Source organism: Dendronephthya gigantea, unplaced genomic scaffold, assembly GCF_004324835.1.
Source record: "Dendronephthya gigantea isolate DGI-Jeju-01 unplaced genomic scaffold, DenGig_1.0 000093F, whole genome shotgun sequence".
Taxonomy (NCBI): domain Eukaryota; kingdom Metazoa; phylum Cnidaria; class Anthozoa; order Malacalcyonacea; family Nephtheidae; genus Dendronephthya; species Dendronephthya gigantea.
In genome coordinates, this window is record NW_021163103.1 from 168,202 (window position 1) to 188,824 (window position 20,623).

General features: G+C 38.3%; 4 protein-coding genes across 4 annotated transcripts; all 4 read left to right on the forward strand.

Moving 5' to 3' along the window:
- Positions 1–55: 55 nt before the first annotated feature.
- LOC114533659 (surfeit locus protein 4-like) lies at positions 56–2,726 on the forward strand. The gene is made up of 3 exons (XM_028555243.1): positions 56–700; positions 1,247–1,290; positions 1,395–2,726. Exons 1-3 carry the CDS (start codon positions 368–370, stop codon positions 1,846–1,848), a joined length of 831 nt encoding a protein of 276 aa, XP_028411044.1. The 5' UTR covers positions 56–367; the 3' UTR covers positions 1,849–2,726.
- Positions 2,727–3,329: 603 nt separating this feature from the next.
- Positions 3,330–11,290, forward strand: LOC114533641 (axonemal dynein light chain domain-containing protein 1-like). Its single transcript, XM_028555216.1, has 17 exons — positions 3,330–3,832; positions 4,411–4,520; positions 4,658–4,781; positions 4,872–5,296; positions 5,389–5,536; positions 5,745–6,029; positions 6,135–6,289; positions 6,624–6,813; positions 7,186–7,352; positions 7,635–7,905; positions 7,981–8,193; positions 8,316–8,471; positions 8,771–8,981; positions 9,297–9,472; positions 9,549–9,579; positions 10,059–10,119; positions 10,230–11,290. The coding sequence occupies exons 1-17, from the start codon at positions 3,467–3,469 to the stop codon at positions 10,510–10,512; spliced, it is 3,372 nt and encodes a 1,123-aa protein (XP_028411017.1). The 5' UTR covers positions 3,330–3,466; the 3' UTR covers positions 10,513–11,290.
- Positions 11,291–12,082: 792 nt separating this feature from the next.
- Positions 12,083–15,165, forward strand: LOC114533661 (trans-L-3-hydroxyproline dehydratase-like). Its single transcript, XM_028555246.1, has 3 exons — positions 12,083–12,458; positions 14,076–14,530; positions 14,905–15,165. Exons 1-3 carry the CDS (start codon positions 12,104–12,106, stop codon positions 15,163–15,165), a joined length of 1,071 nt encoding a protein of 356 aa, XP_028411047.1. The 5' UTR covers positions 12,083–12,103.
- Positions 15,166–16,400: 1,235 nt separating this feature from the next.
- On the forward strand, positions 16,401–20,274 carry LOC114533660 (trans-L-3-hydroxyproline dehydratase-like). The gene is made up of 3 exons (XM_028555245.1): positions 16,401–16,746; positions 18,765–19,219; positions 19,912–20,274. Exons 1-3 carry the CDS (start codon positions 16,419–16,421, stop codon positions 20,170–20,172), a joined length of 1,044 nt encoding a protein of 347 aa, XP_028411046.1. The 5' UTR covers positions 16,401–16,418; the 3' UTR covers positions 20,173–20,274.
- Positions 20,275–20,623: the final 349 nt, after the last annotated feature.

The following is a 20,623-nucleotide window of genomic DNA, read 5'->3' on the forward strand; positions in this document are numbered from 1 at the left end:
TGTGTTGGGGTAAAGGAAAAATAGTTAATAACTGGAAGAAGATATCCATTATATGGAAGTTCAATTGAATTTCACAGCGAGTTTAGGCGTAGAAATTTCATGTTCAGTAAATCCTAAATACACGAATTTAATCCTTGAGATTAGGTTAGGGTTGGGATTAGGTCTTCGGATTAGGTTCAACCAGGGCGTCTATTGTTCAACCGGAAATTGATAAGGCTGGAAGGTTTTCCCGGAAGTAAACATGTGCTGGTGACGTCACGAAGCTAACGTGGCGTTATCAGGAGACAGTCGACATATTGTTTCAAAATTTTGGTCAAAAATCAACTTTATACTATTTTGATTCAAAGACTAAATTCTCGCGTTGAATATGGCTCGATCTCCGAACAGTTCGCCCTACCAAGACTACATCAATAAAGCCGAAGATTTCGCTGATCAGATTCTACGCCATTCCAAGCACGTGTTGCCTCATCTTGCTCGCTTTTGTCTGGTATCGACCTTTTTTGAAGATGGAATACGAATGTGGTTCCAGTGGGGTGAACAAAGAGATTATTTTAGCCAGACGTGGAACTGTTCCGTAGTATTTGGAGTCTTATTCGTCCTCTTCAACTTGTTTGGTCAACTGGGAGGTGTTGCAATGGTTTTAGCACGACAAAAGGTCGAGATTGCCGTAGCTATTCTGGGGACAGTCGTTGTCGTCCAGGCAAGTAAAATAAGCATTTTGGATGGGGTGGTCAGATTGCAGTTGTTGTCGAGGGAAATGTTGCTTTAAATTAAATTTTGCAAGCGATTGTATTTGGATGACTAGAAATGATATCAATAATCGTTATTTTCTTTCTGCATGCAAGTTGACCACCAAAAAATACAGTTTTTTTGCAGTGGTGCTTTGTAACTAACCAGCTGGTCAAAGTTGGAGCAATTATATTGATCAAGTTAGATATTAATGTGAAATATAAAACAACTTTGATAGAAATTTCCAATTGCTCACCTTATTCTCTTGTGCACCCAACCAAATTTAAAAGGGTAGATTCTTCAATTATGAATGGGTGTAATGATTATTGTAGGACATATAGATGCATGTCATAAATTTTAATTGTCTCTATGCACTCAGGTGTGTAGTCAGTTCACTGTTACTTTTTTCAATCTGTTCAAAATTTCTATAGAACTAAAATATTTGTGTTGTAATGAATACACCCTGTAAAGTATTTGTAATGACCTACAAATGATTAAATATAATTGTTCATTTTAGACTGTTGCGTATAGTATTTTATGGGATGTTAAATTCTTGATGAGGTATGTTTTCATACTTGTTTATGAGACTTTGAGTGTGTATAACTTTAATTGAGCTGTGAATATATTAAATAGTGAAGCATTAATGAATTGCTTAAATGTTTTAGGAATATGGCGTTAGCTGGTGGTCTCCTACTCCTCTTGGCTGAGAGTCAATCAGAGAAGAAAAGTCTGTTTGCAGGTGTTCCAAGTGCTGGTGGAAACACACCCAAAACCTACCTTCAATTAAGTGGTAGAATCCTGTTGGTGTTTATGTACTTGACCCTGCTTCGCTTTGACCTCTCCTTCTTCCGTACCATTGAGATCATAGTTGGCTCTATCCTTATGGTATTTGTTACCATTGGTTTCAAGACAAAGCTCTCAGCTTTAGTGTTATTAGGTTGGCTTACCATCCTAAATGTCTATTTTAATGCCTTCTGGATGGTCCCAAGCGATCGACCATTACGTGATTTTCTTAAGTACGACTTCTTCCAGACAACTTCTGTGATTGGTGGGTTGCTGCTTGTTGTTGCCCTTGGCCCCGGTGGCGTAAGTGTAGATGATTATAAGAAGAAATGGTAGATATGTTGATAATTGTTTCAAAAGTACATTAGGGATACCATGATGTGATATTGTGTTGAGAAGCAATAATTGATTGCATGCATATATGGAAATGGACATTTTACAGAATGAACTTATTCTCTGTTGGTAAATATCAATACAGGAAACTTCTCGTATTTTCTGGGTTGATATATTAGAGCGATTTATGGAAAAATCAATTCTTACTTATATAAGATTAAGATGCAAAAACATTTGGCACATAATTGATTGTAATTTGCCTGTGTTCTTGCTGCTTATGAAACTGCTAAATTGATTTGAAACTTATATTTGCCTGTTTAATGTGCTAAAGAAAATTGAATTTGAACATGCGTTTTCAGTATGTGTTACTAAGTCTTAAAAAAACAGGCATCAATAATACTATCATTAGACCAAACAAGCCTAAAAAGTATGGTTTAAGCCAGCATTTATGAAATAGTTTTGCCTTGCATGATCGCTAACATGGTTCTGATATCCATCAGGACAATGTTGGTGCATTGCCAATTTGCAAAAACTGACTTCAGCTAATGCTTTTTCTTACTGATGCTAAAGTTTCATATTTAGATACAGTAAATGATAGTTATACTGCTTATTGTACAACTTTATTTTAATAGACACATTAGACACACTTGTAAACTTTTGCTGAAATGTTAAGATCTTTATTAGGAAAGTAATACCAAAAGTAAAAGGACTGGCAAACATCACAAAGGATATTTTTGTTGTACAATACAGGCCCTCTTTGGCAATGGTAATGAATTCATAGACGAATAATTCAGTTGCCCCCTGAGAATCTGAGATTAATATTGTCACGCGAAGATAATATAAAATTTCTCATTAGCATGTCAATTCTTTGTTGTAAAGAAAATAAATGTATTTTCTTGATTCATAGTTTATTAAACTTTGCGCAAGTTGTTATGCAAAGGAGAGGGTTTGTTTCCGGGGATTTTTAGCGAGTAGTTTAGCTGCACTGCTTTACTCTCCCCATCTTCAGTAAGGTTTTGCCGGGTATGTTTATTAATTTGGATGTCAGCAGGAACAGGAGCTGGATGAGGATACAAAGCAAGGGGCCGCAGCACTGGAGGCAGCGGACGAATGATGAGGAGAATCCGAGAAGAAACAGCAGCAGGAAAAGTAAGAGCAAAAACTGGAAGAGCTTTCACGAAAAGTAACAAAACGAGGCAAATCACGCTAGGCCAAAGAAAAGGGCCAATTCTCTATTCCTAATAATGTCACTCGTAAGGCTATATACATTAGCATATTGTTTACGTTTCTACTACCGCTCTACCACGTTTCCAAATAAGATACGTTTTTGCAAACGTACACCGCATCTATAATTTTGGATAGAGTTTGGACTGCATTTTGCTCAGAAGACATATAGAAAGTGAAAGGTGGATCGTGTCACAGTAACTGACTAACTGTAGGTCAGTGTGGGTATGGTAACTATGGCAACGTTGCTTTTTCTTGTGATGTCAAATATGGTGGACAAGTCACTCGAAAAGTTTAAAGATTAAGACAGCTTTTGTTTAAGTTTGACAGGTTTTACGACACGGAAATGCTGGAAGACGTTATAGACGACAACATCTTGCTTTACTGCGGTTAAATTATGAGCGTTGCTGTGTCAGAAAGTTGGGCGGAAGGCTCGAATATAAATTTGAGCGAGCCACCGCGTAATCGCTCTTCACCAAAAACAATTGCTAGCGATGGAAACAAGCAAAAATCTAAGCCAAGTACAGCAACACCTTGTGCTTTAAGTTATATAGAAGGCACCAGCTGTTCCGAAAAGAAAGTTCTGCCAGCAATTCGCCCTAAAAACGATGATTTTTTTATGGGGGGAGATTTTGTCAAGAGTGGCGTGCAAAAAGACTTTATTCCTCTTGATATTTTAACAAGTTTGACCCAAATGCCTTCACCGCCATCCAAAGAGCAACTAGGACCACCTAGCAAATTTACAAAAAGCTCAGCATTCGAGGTAAGGTAACAATTAGAACTAGTGATGTATGGCACATATGCATAGCACCATGACTTCATGAGGTAGATTAAATTACTGCTGATTCCAAATTTTTACCAATAGATCTAAGATTTCTAAAATCTGTTCTTGGTGTACGATTGTACAAACTGTAAGGTATATATTTGGCCAGTTTATCACTGATGTGGATTAGAACCCAGCCAATTACACTCCAAAGTCCACCAAGATGAAATCATGCAGTTACAAAGTCTTGCCGCACCTGAGTTATGCTTGGCTCCGACAGCTATATCTACTGTACAGTACATCTACCTGCCTAGTGTTTTATTTAGTGCACTGTACTGTGCATCCATCAGCACCTGAGACCAATACCTGCCAAAATTTTGCACATCTGAACCCTAAATATCTACATGCTTTCAATCTGCTTCTGCACCTGAGATCCTATGCCTTACTCGGCAGCCTGCTCCTAACTATACTAGAATAGACTTGATTAAATTAGCTCTATGCAAATTTTTGGCTGGATTGTGTCTTAATTTTGATAAATAAACAATGTATAACCTCAAGTTGTTAATTTTTTAATGTAGAAGCCTGCAACCATAAGAAAGAGACCAGCAAATGTTTGGAACTATAATAAAAGAAGGGACAAGTTAAAACATCTTGTTGAAAACCCACCATGTTTATGTGGTGCAGGAAGGTATTAACATAAAGTAACTGTAATAAAAGCTAGCTAACAGTAATTTAATTAAGATAATATATATTGTGAAAGAATGTCAAAATTTAAACTTTGAAATTTCAAAGATGTAGGTACAGCTTTAATAATTCTTTCTTTAGAGATATATCCTTTCTTTATGATGCATTGGCTGACAAGAATGAGGAGAAATCTAAAGAAAAAAGTGAAGACGTTTCTGGTGCCAAGGAGCAGCAATCTGAAAGCAACACTTTGTCTGGATCACCGGTAAAATAATGTTTTTCATGTATTGGGTCATTGCATTGATGTAACCAGTAATCAATTTTTCTAAACTTTCCATTATCTGATTTTTTCAAGGATACAACCCAAGTACCTAACACGTTAGTTCCTGCAGAGTATCATCTGGTCAAAGACCCAGGTGTCCTTGGCTTGGAATTCTCAGATGAAACTCATACAACCCATCTGAAAGAACATCAAGACCACATGACGATATTTCCATCCATGAAACCCACTGGTCGTCAAGAAGTTTTGAAACTAAAACACGCTTTTGATGCGATGTTGTCCCGAGCTGGTGTTGACGATGAGTCTAAAGAGTTGACTGGACCTACCCAGATTCATAATTTGTTGGAAATTGTGCGAAAGGAACAGAATATATATAATATTGTGTTTAACGAGATTATCCGACAGTGTACTGTGGAATGTGCTGAGAGAGGGGAATTGTTGGCTAGTTTAAGAAAGAGATATGCTCAGCTTTTGGACAGAGTCCCTAGACAAGTCATGAGGTATTTTACCTTCTTTTTTCTTCCCATCTGGTGAGCATTGCCTCCAGCACAAACACAATAATTATTTTATGATTATTCTAATATCTCTGTAGTCTCCATCAAGAGGTGTTGGCCCAAAGGGCTCTAGACAGACGACTGACTGAAGAATTAATCAGGTTTAAAGCAAATGTCTCTGCATTAACGAGCGAACTGGATGCAGTAAAAGCCCATGACAGTGAAGTTACAAAACAAGCAATACAGGTAATGAACTGAATTCGTCATGATTCTTTATGTCGAATAACAGTTCACATGCACTGGTGATATTTCAAAGATTAAGGTTCGATTCTCTTCTTCTTTTGACGGATGCAAACGAACGAATAGTAGAAAATGGCACGCGTGTTCAAAACGACCTTAACCAAATCTATATCCAGGCTTGGCATTATGTAATCATATCTTGTCCATCAACTAGGTCCAACAAGATCTAAATGAAGCACTGGTAGAATCGGAAAAGAACGCAAACTTATTGGAAGAGTACCATGAACTTTACGAACTGCAGAGAAAACGTCTCGAGATATTTGTTCGTACTTTAACTGAAGAGAGAGACTTATGGAGCAGTGCAGCGTATATACTCGCTTTGAAAGTCACTGATCATCATAAATTAAATGTTGCTAAAAGATTGCATTTGCATGAGCGAGCCTGGTCAAAGTTGGCGAGACATTTCAGTTTGAATCTTAGTCAAAAAGATAGTGAACAGGTGAGACGTTGCATCATGCCACGAAAATTGGGTGGGGGTAGCATTAAGTACTTTCACTCTCCTGTAGTTTTGCACTTCAAAGAACACTAATTGCCTTACTTCTAGCTTCAAGATCTAGTGACAAGTTTCCATTCATGGAAGGATTTGGCAGAAAAATTTAACGTTCAACTGATGAAAAATGAAGCTAATTTAAAAACAAATCTCGAGGTGGCTGTACAACAATTACAACGTTGGAGGAATGAGTTTGAGAGAGTTGTCAGGTAGAAGGAAATATTACCTGACGTTATCTAGAGTACATCTTTGTAAACACGGTTGAAGTTTCAGTTATCGTCAATATGGTTCCAGTATATATAGTCCTATAGTTCTTTAGTGAAGTAAAGACCTTAGACCCGGTGGTTCTACACAAAATTAGGACTTATTTTGATTATTGGTTAGCTAACATTCCTCGCTCGACTTTCCTAAAAGCCCTTCTAGTCCCGTATATCTATAGTGTTACTGATATGTGGTGTGGCAGTGTTTAGTTAATTGGAAACGAAAGTCTGTTGTTTTTAATTGTGATGATGATTCTGATAACAATTCTGTTATGTTTCACAGTCCAGACCAAGGGAGAGTTGAAGCTCCTTGTAAGGAGCTGGTCGAGGAGTTACTTCGTGATATGAAAGCTTGGGAGGATTTGTGTAATACAGAAGCAGAGAAATTCGTAGGAGGCAATCTATTGTCTTGTCAAGATCAACTCTATCACTTATATAAGCTGGTGGAAGCCTGGACAGACGTCGCACATAAGGTACGTACAGGTTCCTTATGTGTGGTGACTGATAGAAACAACCTCATTAGGTCCAGCTTATCCCCTAGTCCGTTGCTGCAAGCAAGGTTTGGTTAACTAGCAGCGGAGTTAGTAAGTGGTTACTGGTTATGAAATGACCAAGGCTGACGGAACAAGGCTTCGTTATCTTGGATAAGATGAAGCTGTTGAACATGAGGTTTGGAGATGGAAGGTTGAAGGTTTGAACATGAGGTTTGGAGATGAAAGGGATGCCCATGGGTACGAATGTCTTACCTATGATATGACTAATAGTCTAGTTTATATTACATGGGAATATGTAATATAAACTTATTACATTCATTTTTTTCGAAAAAACTACTTTGTATTGTTAAGGTGTTCAGAAGGCATCAACAAGATGCCCGGGACGTTGTCTACAATAACGAAATGACCGCCATTAACCAGAGTGTTGAAAAACTGCATCAGCAGTTTCAGATTCGGGCAAGTGGAGAAAATGGCGTCGCAAAGGGATTGATTGATATGAGTAACCCCATGGAATCATGGTTAGTGTTATAGGTGTGAGACAAGCTGCAATGATCATTATCTTCAATCATTGAAGAACGCTGCACCAGAATCGCTGCAGAGCCGTATATTAATATAATATAAGTGTCTTCTTATCACCCTGGGTGCAGTAAACTATACTCGAAATGTGTACACTAGTGTCTTTATATCACCCTAGGTGCAGTAAACTGTACTCTAAATGTGTACACTAGTGTCGTCATATCACCGTAGGTGTAGTAAACTGTACTCCAAATGTGTACACTAGTGTCCTCATGTCACCCTAGGTGTAATAAATTGCACTCGGTTGTGAATGGCAGTGAAGAGTTGCTTGATCCAGAATGGATCCGATTGGCTGATCAAGTCGGGAACGAATGGCTTCAGAACATGAAAGAAATAATTCTTTTGATTGGCATCCCGATCAAGGATGGCGAGCGTCAGAATAATGAAAAAGAGAATAGTACAGTGAATTTTGATGAGTTTTGCAAGGCGGGAAAACTGTGGCTGACGAACATGACAAATTCCGTTGAGAATGAAGATGGAAAACTCATGCAAATTGTACGTAGCATTAGTTATTAACGGTGTAATTGGTTTTTCATCAATTTATTATTAATTGTTGTATTCCATATTCAGGTAAGCGATCTTCACTCGACGATGTTAAGGTGGATGATAACAGTACTACTCCGTCTCGCTCCGGATGTGGAAGATCATGACCTTGAGGAGATAAGTTCTGAAGACGATCTTAAAGGAGCTCTGGGCGGAGGTGAGATACTCCTGGAATCAACCTCGTTAGAGATAAAAACTCGGGCGGGTCGTTTGGCCGAGGACATAAGAAAATATTCAAAGGTGATTATTATTTCCATCAAGAGCTGTATTTTTCCGGAAACAAATCTGTATTAGACGATAACATTCGATAACGAAACAACTATATTTGATGTTGATAATGAAATGAATGATTCTGTTTTAAGGTTATCAAAGATTGTTGTGCGAGTATCGTTATGGAGACGATGATGGAGAAGAAAGACCGCTATGAAGAAGATGCTGAGGGGGAATATAATGATCTCAAGAGGATTGAGAAGGAATGTGAGGGATGGATTAGGACGTCCGAGCTCCTGATTAAGCAGGTAAGATGATGGTATTTGTTCATTGAAAAGATCATATCAAGAATCCGCCGTGTGTTGACTGTAGAAATTGAATCAGCATGAGAACATAAACAAACTAGTGTCACACCTATAACGATTGAAAAGACCATTTTTATGACTGAGTAGACTCACGTTACACGCGCGAGCGGCACAAGAGCGAAAGCATGTCTGAGCTGCCTATGAAATGACCGATTTTCATAATCCTTTTGAGTATTGGTTGGTCACTATGAAATAAATTATTTCTCTGCAATGGTACGACGATGTCATCTCTCGCTTTATAGGTTGTTGGAGAGCTACCACTAGAAGGTGTAAACATTGAGTCATTCCCGACCACACCCATGACAAGCTCAGAAGGGACAAAGAGTGGTCGCAAGGGATCTTTACAAGATTCTGAGGGAACATTAAGTACCGCTAGGAGTACTCCAGTAAAAAGTGTGGACTTTGAATCAAAGGAGGATACTCCTATTAATCTGGCGATATTATCTGTGCCAGGTCTGTGTTAGTCATTTCAAGCTCCGTTATTTTGAGACTATGATTTTAAAAGCTCAGTACTTGGAACTACACTTTAAATTTCAGAAAGAAAACTGTGGTTTCAGTAGATTTATTCTGTGTTTTTAGTGCTAAAAAAGGGGATTGTACTATATTGCGCTTCTATTTGCAAAGATAAAATGCAATTGTACATGGTTGTCGTTTCACTAGAGCGTTTCCAAAGATGTTTTTGTGTCTTCGACGCCTTGTTATTCTAAATTAAATCCTGACACTTGCATATTCTATGTTCATGGTTATATTTCACCTTCTTTACATTAGCAACTCCAAATGTGATTGAACCAGAGGACAGTTGTATAAATGATCAACCGGAAGAAACAACTCGAGCATCTTCTCAAGGCTCCAGACCTATCTCAAGTGGTGCAAATAAAATGAGAGTGTTGGCTGAAGATGAAACTGTAAGAACAAAAGTGTTGAAAAATGAAGAAAAACCTGAGGTACGTGATATCTTTATGATATTATTTCTGCGCTGAAGTATTCTGTAATTTAACAGTGAATACGTTTCCTCTTTAGGTTGAAAGTACGTCAGACGTATTAACAGATGGTATGCTCTGTTTGAATTCAATTTGCTGCGATTTTTTAAACTTAGCAACAGTCACTATTAAAGATCCAACTTCCATACTCAACTTCATATTGAATATCTATAAAAGGCATTTAAGGACTGATTAAACTATCCCGTATAAACTATATATAAAGCTACTCTAATTTAGGAAGACTATTTTCAAATGTTGGAATTCTAGAATAAATATGCCATAGTTAACTATTATACATCAAACAACTTCGCAAAAACACTCGACTTAAGGCATTTCGTCATTCTTCAGAGGAGTTAGTGTCATGCTAATCATATGATCCATATTTTGAGTTTACAAATGCCCATCTTCCAATTATGTTTTGTATTATAATATTTTAAATTATTGGTTTTTGATTTTGTTTAAATCTAGACCTAATGAAGCGTATTTTACTATTTCTTCTGCAGTAACGTTGGAAGAATAAAATTCATTTCATTTTCGTCCAAATATTTAGACACACCTTCGAATACCTTCAAACCTTTAGAAACCGTGGAAAAGTTACAGAGTGAATTATTGTGAGTTTTCTGTCCTGTTGCTTGGGTTTCTCTAGCTCATATTCTGTTGCTAGTCCCTAAGATATGATGGTTGTCATTACAGTTTTTTTATTTTTTGTGTATTTAAACAGAGAAGCGGAAGAACGTGCTCAGCGTGCGGAACAGCGTGCTTTAGATGCCGAAAGTGAGCTTAAAACAGCCTTGGAAAAAGTACGTGCTCTCGAACGAGCTGCCTCTCGTCCAAGCAGTTCCCAGTCTAGAGTCACCTCGGCCAAACCTGAATCCGGGCAGGCGACAACGCCAGGGACTCCAGTCAATCAACAGACTCTAACGACACCCTCCCCTCGGGCGTTGTCAAAGCAACCACAATCCCGTGCTTCCTCGGGGTCATCGTCGGGCAGAAAGAAAAAATAAGATATTTAATACTGTCGGACATTTCGTAAAATGTAAAGGTGGCTGTGACTGTACAGTATGTTGTATATAAATATTACAAAGTGTATATATTTTTACTTCAGGTGTTAAGTCAGATTCTGTAAACGTCAGTCGTCATGAGCAAGTCATGAGCAAGTTTTATCGCCAATTGGGTCAAAAAAGAAACTTTTGTCGGCTTACGAAAACACCAGGGACCCGCGGTTGTTCAAAAGCCGGTTAGCTTAGCCCTGGGTTGGGTTGAGAGCAAATCCCCTAAATTAATATTTTTAATCGCTTGTTGACAAAGTTAGTATATTTTTTCATAAATATTTTCTGGACCGATAGAACTAGAAGTAATTTTTTCTACAGTTTTAAAATGAAGAGTGGTTCAGAAGCACATTCTGAACTAAAACACTCTGACTGGATTAAAACGTATCCCAGGGTTAGCGCTAAGCCGCCAGCCTAGCTTTGAGCAACTGGCACCTGAGGGTAAAACGCCGTATACAGTCTAATAAAGAAAGATTTTTTGATCTGTCGAGCGCGATTTTATTTTGCGTACAGTAAAGTAATCCTTTCAGCCACGATCTGTTTTTGATTGGTTGTCATAAATCTCAAAAATTCATAAAATAGACTATGATTTATGATCTGCGTTTTATAATCCGTGTTCTTAAGGAATGAGCTATGTTATTAGTTGATTCAATAATTTGACGTAAATTTTCATGCTACACTGTTATTAGACACAGAAGTGGGAATATGTGATTCAGCTAAAAAGTGTTTAAAAATATAGTTTTTTACGTCCTAAAGGAAAATTACATATATCAGTGATAATATCGGTGTTGTTACAATTTACCTTCAATATACAAATACACGTGCAACTGTTCACAAGGGGCACAAGAGCCCGGTTACCAGAGATTCAATAGAATGAGATTCAATAGAGTGAGTTTTATTAAAATAAGTCTGCGACAGCAAAAACAATCATGCTTCTGTTGGGATGACTTCACGACTGCCAGGTTTATTTTACTTATTTCAATACCTTAAAGTTATCTCACGCTTCATGGCATTGTCACTGATAATCATCTGTTATTAACAAAAGAGTACTGCGTTGGTTTTAGTTACTTTTCCGCTTATATACATTGCAAGCGAACAGACTGAACAGACTTTTATATGGTATCGGCTGGCCACAGAATAGGGAAAAAACCAGGGTTGCCAGATTACTGAAAAAAGAAGCCAAACATTGTTATAGCTGTTGTTATGTATCTTTGTTTCAAACAAAGAAAACGACAAAATAATATGGTAATAATATTTGGCTAATTTATTCAGTAATCTGGCAAGCTGTTGAACACTCAAGTTAGAAGTTTTTGCCTCAGGCGTATGTTATTATGCAATGCCATTACCTTATTTGCAGCCAGTCAATTACATTTTCCAGCCAATCAGAGCTTTGAGCTGGTTAACGGCAGCGATTGACTCGGGTGGCATAACTGGGCTGCTAAGATTAACCTAAATATGGGTTTAGTGTCACATGACCTAACAATACTGGGTTCTTTGTAGTCCTTTCGCAAACCAGCGCCACAGCCGGCCCATCCCAATTTTCAAAATGGCAGGCGAGCCAAAGCGACCTAAGATGGAAATTACTAAGAATGGAAACCTTGAAATCACCACCGTAGAAATGCATACTGGCGGTGAATCACTGCGTATTATTACTTCGGGATATCCACAGATTAAAGGTGAAACCATTTTGGCAAAACGAAGATACGTGGCGGAAAATTTTGATAACATTCGCAAGCTATTAATGGGGGAGCCACGAGGACATTTGGAGATGTTTGGAGCACTGTTGGTCACCCCTGATGATGAGAAAGCAGATCTAGCTGTGTTGTTTATGCACAATGGTGGTTATAGTGTGATGTGTGGTCATGGCGTTATTGCATTAGCGCGATATGCGGTTGATTCAGGTAATTTTAAACTGTAAACAGGTTTGTCAACTCGCTGAACTCCATGGAAGGGAGCTTTTTCATTACGCGAAAAACCTGGGAACGAGGACGCCCGCGGCACTGCAGTGCATCCAAATATTTTCACGCAGTACGTCGTGTTGCGTAAACAAAACGTGCCAATACGGGCAGCGATGAATGAATGCTGTAACATGAAGTTCAACATTGTTTTTGTATCGCAAAAGTCTGATTATTGGATTTGTTTTTTGTCAAATTTCATCCTAATTCAATAACTTCTCTTCGCTCAAAATTTGTATGACAGAGAAGTGAGAGAACTAACCACTGATCTAATGATAGACTCTCAACCCCCACGCATTTGATACTGCGGAAATTGGTATAGACGTCGACCTAGCCACAATTCTCAATACTTAGACTTCAAACTGGGTGAGAAAAAAATATTTACAAATATTCAAGAAATATCTTGCACAAACGATTTGAGGCTTGGACATGGTAAAAACGAATCGTCTAAATTAATAACCTTGTGTATACTTTAAGCCTCAAAATGGCCATTTCACAGCGGTCAGATGAGTATGATGAGCTGTCAAAAGATTGCAGAATGCGTATTCAGATAAAAAATTAAACTTTTTAGGATATTCAACTGATGTTTCTCTTTGACAATGGCACAGAAATGCAGAATTGTGAACCAGCGATTAGATTTTCGGGTTGAAACGTCTTAAACACCAATTTCTCCCGTGTCCACGCATCTGGTATCAAAGTATTTGTTCGCGTAAAACAATTGAAAAATGTTGCGGCAAGCATTTTTTGTAGTATTATTTTTCCAGTATCAAGCGATTTTTACCTCAGCCTAAGGTCGCGTCATATGACACCAGTTCCACCCCAACCTTCCTCTTGGGGAAAAACCCTGGGTACGAGGTTAGTTCCACCCTGTCCACTAGGGTGTCGTCACGTATTTTGTGAACCGCCCCAAATAATTGTCGTTATACCTTTTAGTCATGTGCAAAGAACTCTTCAAATAAACGAAAGCCCATTCAAATAATCAATAATTCGCGGAAGAAAATTCGCCTTTGGAAAAACAAGGATTTGAGAGTGTCAAAATTCATTTCAGCTAGTGCCCCAGTCCTGTTGCCCAAGATCCGATACACCATGTTAAAGTGAAGCCACCATTAAGACATCTGGAGTACTAAGGGCGGTTGTTCGAAAGGAGTTTGTCTTAAAAGGTGGATAAGCCAAAGTTTAAAAACACTCTCATAGATTTTGTGAATGACTGAACCAACCTGCATCTTATGCATTAGATATGTACTGCCATTGAAAATTAAACTATTCACATCGAAATATATATTTCAGCTCAGTTGTTCAATAACTGATAGATCATTTTGTTTCCATTTTGAATTTATCCACCGTTTAAGCTAAACGCCATTCGAGCAACCGGTCTTTGTCAGAAACCTGGGAAATTCATTATTTTAATTGGCTAAACCAACGAAGCACTCTGTTTTTGTAATTAGGATTAAAATAACGTTTGCTATGATGCTACGCTTGACCATACAGGAACCAACTCATCAACCTTCCAGGGTTTTTTTACCGCAATACTAGTTAGGGTTACTAAAATATTTGTAATTTTAGGGTTAGTGAAGGTAGACCCTACAGGAATCAGCAATGTTGAAGTGAACATACAATGTCCTTGTGGCTTAATTAAAGCAATGGTTGAAGTATCAAATGGTATATCTGGCAAAGTTAAATTCACCAGTGTACCAGCATTTGCATTTGCTCTTGATATTAAATTATCAACTAAATCATTTGGTGAAGTGAGTGTTGACATTGGCTATGGTGGAACATTTTACGCGCTTGTCTCAGACAAGGAGTTAGGTTTGGATATCCAAAAAGCAAGTCATTCTGAGTTAAAAGCTGCGGCAAAGGAGATGCTCCAGATTTGCTGTGAAAAAATAAAGGTCAGTCATCCAGAGAAAGATGACCTGGCATTCATGTACGGTGTTATAATTACGGATGGAAAAGATCGGTTTTCAGAATTTAAAGATGAAACTGCATTCAATATGTGTTTCTTTGGTGATGCAGGTCAGGTAAGTGTGAAGCGTTGTTCAAATGGACCTAACATTGTTAGTCCAACATCATCCGACAACTTTTTAAACAATGTTTTTTGTTGTTTCAATTACAATTATTTGAAGGCTAGGATTCCAACTTATATATATTGCTGGAGTATGTTAGAATAAGGCAGTATAGCTGGAGTATGTTAGGATAAGGCAGTATAGCTTGAGCATGTTAGGATAAGGCAGTATATGAATGTTAATTCGGAATTGCAGTTGATATAGTATTACACAACCCCAGCCTCAGATCGCAGGGCACATGATCCAATGTCTCCAAACTATTGATTGCTACTTCGCTAATCTCGTATCCTCACCTGACCAGAATTTCAGTTGTGTTTGTGTTTTTGTAGGTTGACCGGTGCCCCTGTGGTTCAGGTGTGACTGCCCGTATTGCAGTGCAGTATCGTAAACTACAAATTTCTCTCAACCAATCTCGTGTGTTCAAGAGTATTGTTGGATCAAAGTTCACAGGCAGCCCAATTCAGGAGACAAAATGTGGTAACTTTCCTGCAGTGTTAGTTGAAGTTGGAGGTTTTGCTAATTATTGTGGTAAAGCTACATTTACGTTGGAGAAAAATGACCCATTTCAAGAAGGCTTTCTGATAAATTGAACAAACAGACCTTGATATCTCGTAGTTCATCGCCGCATGCCGTAGTTCATTGATGCATTTTTTAAGTAAAGAGAAGAAATTATTAAAATTCTAATAAAATTTTTTATTTTGTGTTTTGGGAACATAATTTCATATTTATTTGCGCATGGAGTGACTCATCTGGCTGGGCTGATCACAAAACTTATACTATCGCTGTGGCATATGTCTCTCAGTGAATTCTCAAGAGCGTGCACCTTGTGGCCCAGACGTCCCGAGCAACCTCGCAAGGCCGTGGAACGTAGGTAGAAGTAAAGTAAAAAGCAAATTCCGAACAAACAAGACATCTTGAGAATCAAAATATAATTCAAACAAGACACAGATTGAGACTGTAAATTTTCGACTTTGTTACAAAGTCATCTTCAGACAGAATGAAATACAATACTTTACAACGCATATATATACAACAGAGAGAGAGCGCACGTGTCAATCCAGCATGTAGGCGGAAGGCCGGTAAACCAAGCAGAGCAAAACATGATAAGGCTGTGAATAAAACTAAATATGTATGCTATATTTACAACAATATGTTAGATAGATTAATTTAAGGAAAGAAAAGAAAGACCCGACAATTAAAATATAGAGAGATTAAGTGAACAGTTGTAGTTCTTTGCTGGCTTTAAGTCCAGTGTTAAGGAAAGGTTTGTAATGTTTGATTAAGAGTGCTTCAAGAAAGGCAAGAATACGATAGTTACTCGATTCAGTGATGTGAAGAATTCTATAGTTACTGAAAACTAAGTTCTCAATACGAGAAGGGTTATTCAAAGATAATGGTATATCGTTGAGTAGTGAGAACTGGTTTTGTAGTGTGGCTAAGAATTGTGTGGATTAAAACGTATCCCAGGGTTAGCGCTAACCAAGGTTTGAACAACTGGCCTCTGCGGGTAAAACGCTATATACAATATAATAAAGAAAGATTTTTTGATCTGTCGAGCGCGATTTTATTTTGCGTATAGTAAAGTAATCCTTTCAGCCAAGAAGTGTTTAAAAATATAGTTTTGGGCTGCGACGATTAACCCAAATATGGGTTTAGTGTCACACGACCTAACAATACTGGATTCTTTGTAGTCCTTTCGCAAAGACGCAAACCAATCTCGTTCCCCGAGCCCGCCCACAGGCCGGCCCATCCACTGGTCTATATTATAATTCCAAGAATTATTATATAGCTCAGTAGGCCCATCCCGATTTTCAAGATGGCAGGCGAAGCAAAGCGACCTAAGATGGAAATTTCTAAGAATGGAAACCTTGAAATAACCACCGTAGAAATGCATACTGGCGGTGAATCACTGCGTATTATTACTTCGGGATATCCGCAGATTAAAGGTGAAACCATTTTGGCAAAACGAAGATACGTGGCGGAAAATTTTGACAACATTCGCAAGCTATTAATGGGGGAGCCACGAGGACATTCGGAGATGTTTGGAGCACTGTTGGTCACCCCTGATGATGAGAAAGCAGATCTAGCTGTGTTGTTTATGCATAATGGTGGTTATAGTGTGATGTGTGGTCATGCTGTTATTGCATTAGCGCGATATGCGGTTGATTCAGGTAATTTTAAACTGTAAACAGGTTTGTCAACTCGCTGAACTCCATGGAAGGGAGCTTTTTCATAGTGCTGGGCGATACCGAATACTCAGTATTCGATACCAGCGATACTTGGTATCGTTCGATACTTGCACCCCTTTTTCTAGGAAAAGTTAAATCAAATTCGATAAATCGTGAACAAAGTAAAAAAAAACCAATGCACCACTATGCGACTTTTTATTCTATCTAATTAAAGTACTGGGTCCGGTTTGCTTCTTCCGCTGTCACAAAATGCGCCTGGAAAGCCGCCATCCGTGTTGTCAAAACCGCAACCAAAATGTGCAACCAGCTTTATACATGTATAGATTTACAATAAGGCATTTGTTATTTGAGTTCACTTGTTATTTTTATGTTATGTTATTGTTATAATATAAATTTTACATGACTTAGAGGGGTACTATGGGTGTTTTTGCTGCTTGAGTTGCAAAATGCAAACTTCTATTGATGTTAATCTTGGTATCAAAACTGGTATTGAAACACAAGATTCTTAACAAATTTTGATATCGAAATTGGTATCGGTATCGAAAAAAAATTCCTGGTATCGCCAGCACTACAGTTTTTCATTACGCAAAAAACCTGGGAACGAAAACGCCCGCGGCACTGCAGTGCATCCAAGTGCAATTAGTGCAATTATTCCAAATTTTTCCACGCAGCACGTCGTGTTGCATAAACAAAACGTGCCTATACGGGCAGCGATGAATGAATGCTGTAACATGAAGTTCAACTTATAGTTATTGTTCTTGTATCGCAAAAGTCTGAATATTGGATTTGTTTTTGTCAAACTTCATCCTAATTCAATAACTTCTCTTCTCTCAAAATTTGTATGACAGAGAAGTGAGAGAACTAACCACTGATCTAATGATAGACTCTCACCCCACACGCATCTCGCATCTGGTATCAAAGTATTTGTTCGCATGAAACAATTGAAAAATGTTGTGACAAGCATTCTTTGTAGTATTATTTCTCCAGTATCAAGCGATTTTTACCTCAGCCTAAAGTCGCGTCATATGATACCAGTTCCACCCCAACTTTTTTCTTGGGGAAGAACCCTGGGTACGAGGTTGGTTCCACCCTATCCACCAGGAGCCACGTATTTTGTGAACCGCCCCAAATAATTGTCGTCATACCTCTCAATGTTAGTGCAAAGAACTCTTCAAATCAACGAAAGCCAATTCAAATAATTATTAATTCGCGGAAACAAATTCGCCTTTGGAAAAACATGGGTTACGATTTGAGGGTATCAAAATTCATTTCAGCTAGACCTAGTGCCCCAGTTCTGTCGCCCAAGATCCGATACTCTATAGCCCCGTTTACACTACACTCGATTTATTAGCACGGCACGGCTAAAATGGGTACCCGTGCCCATTTCATCTGTTCTCGGCCTTTGTTTTGGTAGCCTGAACACTTATAAACTTGGGTACGGGTACCAATTTTAGCCGTGCCGTGCCGATAAATTCAGTGTAGTGTAAACGGGGTTTATGTTAATGAAGCCACTATTAAGGCATCTAGAATGGCATCTAGAGTACTAGGGGCGGTTGTTCGAAAGGCGTTTATCTTAAACGGTGGATAAGCAAAGTTTAAAAACACTCTCATAGATATTGTGAATCACTGAACCAACCTGCATCTTATGCATTATATATGTACTTCCATTGAAAATTAAACTGTTTACATCGAATTATATATTTCATCTCAGTTGTTCAATAAATAGATCATTTTGTTTCCATTTTGAACTTATCCACCGTTTAAGCGAAACGCCATTCGAACAACCGGCCCCTGTTAGAAACCTGGAAAAATCATTATTTTAATTGGCTAAACCAACGAGGAAGACAGTCTAGATCTTTCGCACTCTGTTTTTGTAATTAGGATCAAAGTAGCGTTTGCTATGATGCTATGCTTGACCATACAGGAACCAACTCATCAACCTTCCAGGGTTTTTTTTACCGCAATACTAGTTAGGGTTACTAAAATATTTGTAATTTTAGGGTTAGTAAAGGTAGACCCTACAGTAACCAGCAATGTTGAAGTGAACATACAATGTCCTTGTGGCTTAGTTAAAGCAATGGTTGAAGTATCAAATGGTACATCTGGCAAAGTAAAATTCACCAGCGTACCAGCATTTGCATTTGCTCTTGATCTTAAATTATCAACTAAATCATTTGGGGAAGTTAGTGTTGACATTGGTTATGGTGGAACATTTTACGCGCTTGTCTCAGACAAGGAGTTAGGTTTGGATATCCGAAAAGCAAGTCATTCTGAGTTAAAAGCTGCGGCTAAGGAGATGCTCCAGACTTGCTGTGAAAAAATAAAGGTCAGTCATCCAGAGGAAGATGACCTGGCATTCATGTACGGTGTTATAATTACGGATGGAAAAGATCGGTTTTCAGAATTTAAAGATGAAACTGCATTCAATATGTGTTTCTTTGGTGATGCAGGTCAGGTAAGTGTGAAGCGTTATTCAAATGGACCTAACATTGTCAGTAGCGTAGCCAGCCTGTCGATTTGTCCCGCTATGCTAATATTTTCGTGTTCACTGACTGTGAAAACAATAGATTTCTAAAGACATGAATAATTATAATAACTCGAAATTTACATAGCGGGACAAAATCATCAGGCTGGCTACGCCACTGAACATTGTTAGTCCAACATCATCCGACAACTTTTTAAACAACGTTTTTTGCTGTTTCAATTACAATTATTTAAAGGCTGGGATTCCAACTTATATATATATTGATGGAGTATGTTGAAATAAGGCAGTATAGCTGGAATATGTTAGGATAAGGCAATATAGCTTGAGCATGTTAGGATAAAGCCTGGTTTCCATATGACGCCGACGTCGGTAAAGTATTATTGTCGGTGATTATTGATGAGTGAAATCTTTTGTCTTTCTGAAATCATTTTCTCCATGGATGATTACAGACAATGAGTCGGCGACAGGTCGGCGTCATATGGAAACCAGGCTTAAGGCAGTATATGAATGTTAATTCGGAATTGCAGTTGATAGTGGTATTACACAACCCCAGCCTCAGATCGCAGGGCACATGATCCAATGTCTCCAAACTATTGATTGCTACTTCGCTAATCTCGTATCCTCACCTGACCAGAATTTCAGTTGTGTTTGTGTTTTTGTAGGTTGACCGGTGCCCCTGTGGTTCAGGTGTGACTGCCCGTATTGCAGTGCAGTATCGTAAACTACAAATTTCTCTCAACCAATCTCGTGTGTTCAAGAGTATTGTTGGATCAAAGTTCACAGGCAGCCCAATTCAGGAGACAAAATGTGGTAACTTTCCTGCAGTGTTAGTTGAAGTTGGAGGTTTTGCTAATTATTGTGGTAAAGCTACATTTACGTTGGAGAAAAATGACCCATTTCAAGAAGGCTTTCTGATAAATTAAACAAACAGACCTTGATATCTCGTAGTTCATCGCCGATATGACGATGCATTTTTTAAGTAAAGGGAAGAAATTATTAAAATTGTAATAAATTTTTTTATCATAGTTTGTGTTTTGGGAAGATAATTTCATATTTATTTGCGCATGGAGTGACTCATCTGGCTGGCCTGATCACAACTTTTACTATCGCTGTGGCATATGTCTCTTTGAATTCTCAAGAGCGTGCACCTTGTGGCCCAAATGAATCGAGCAACCTCGCAAGGCCGTGGAGCATAGGTAAAAGAGCCTGGCTTGCGAGGTTGACGACTCGAGGCGGTTATTGGTCGACACTTATTTTAGAAAATGTCTGTTTTTTCTGAGAACTGCTCTATTCATTTTTCTCTCGCTTGTTCGGTGAATTCCTCATTCCACAGTGGTGCACGGTTTCTTGCCACTCCTAGGGAATACCTCTGTA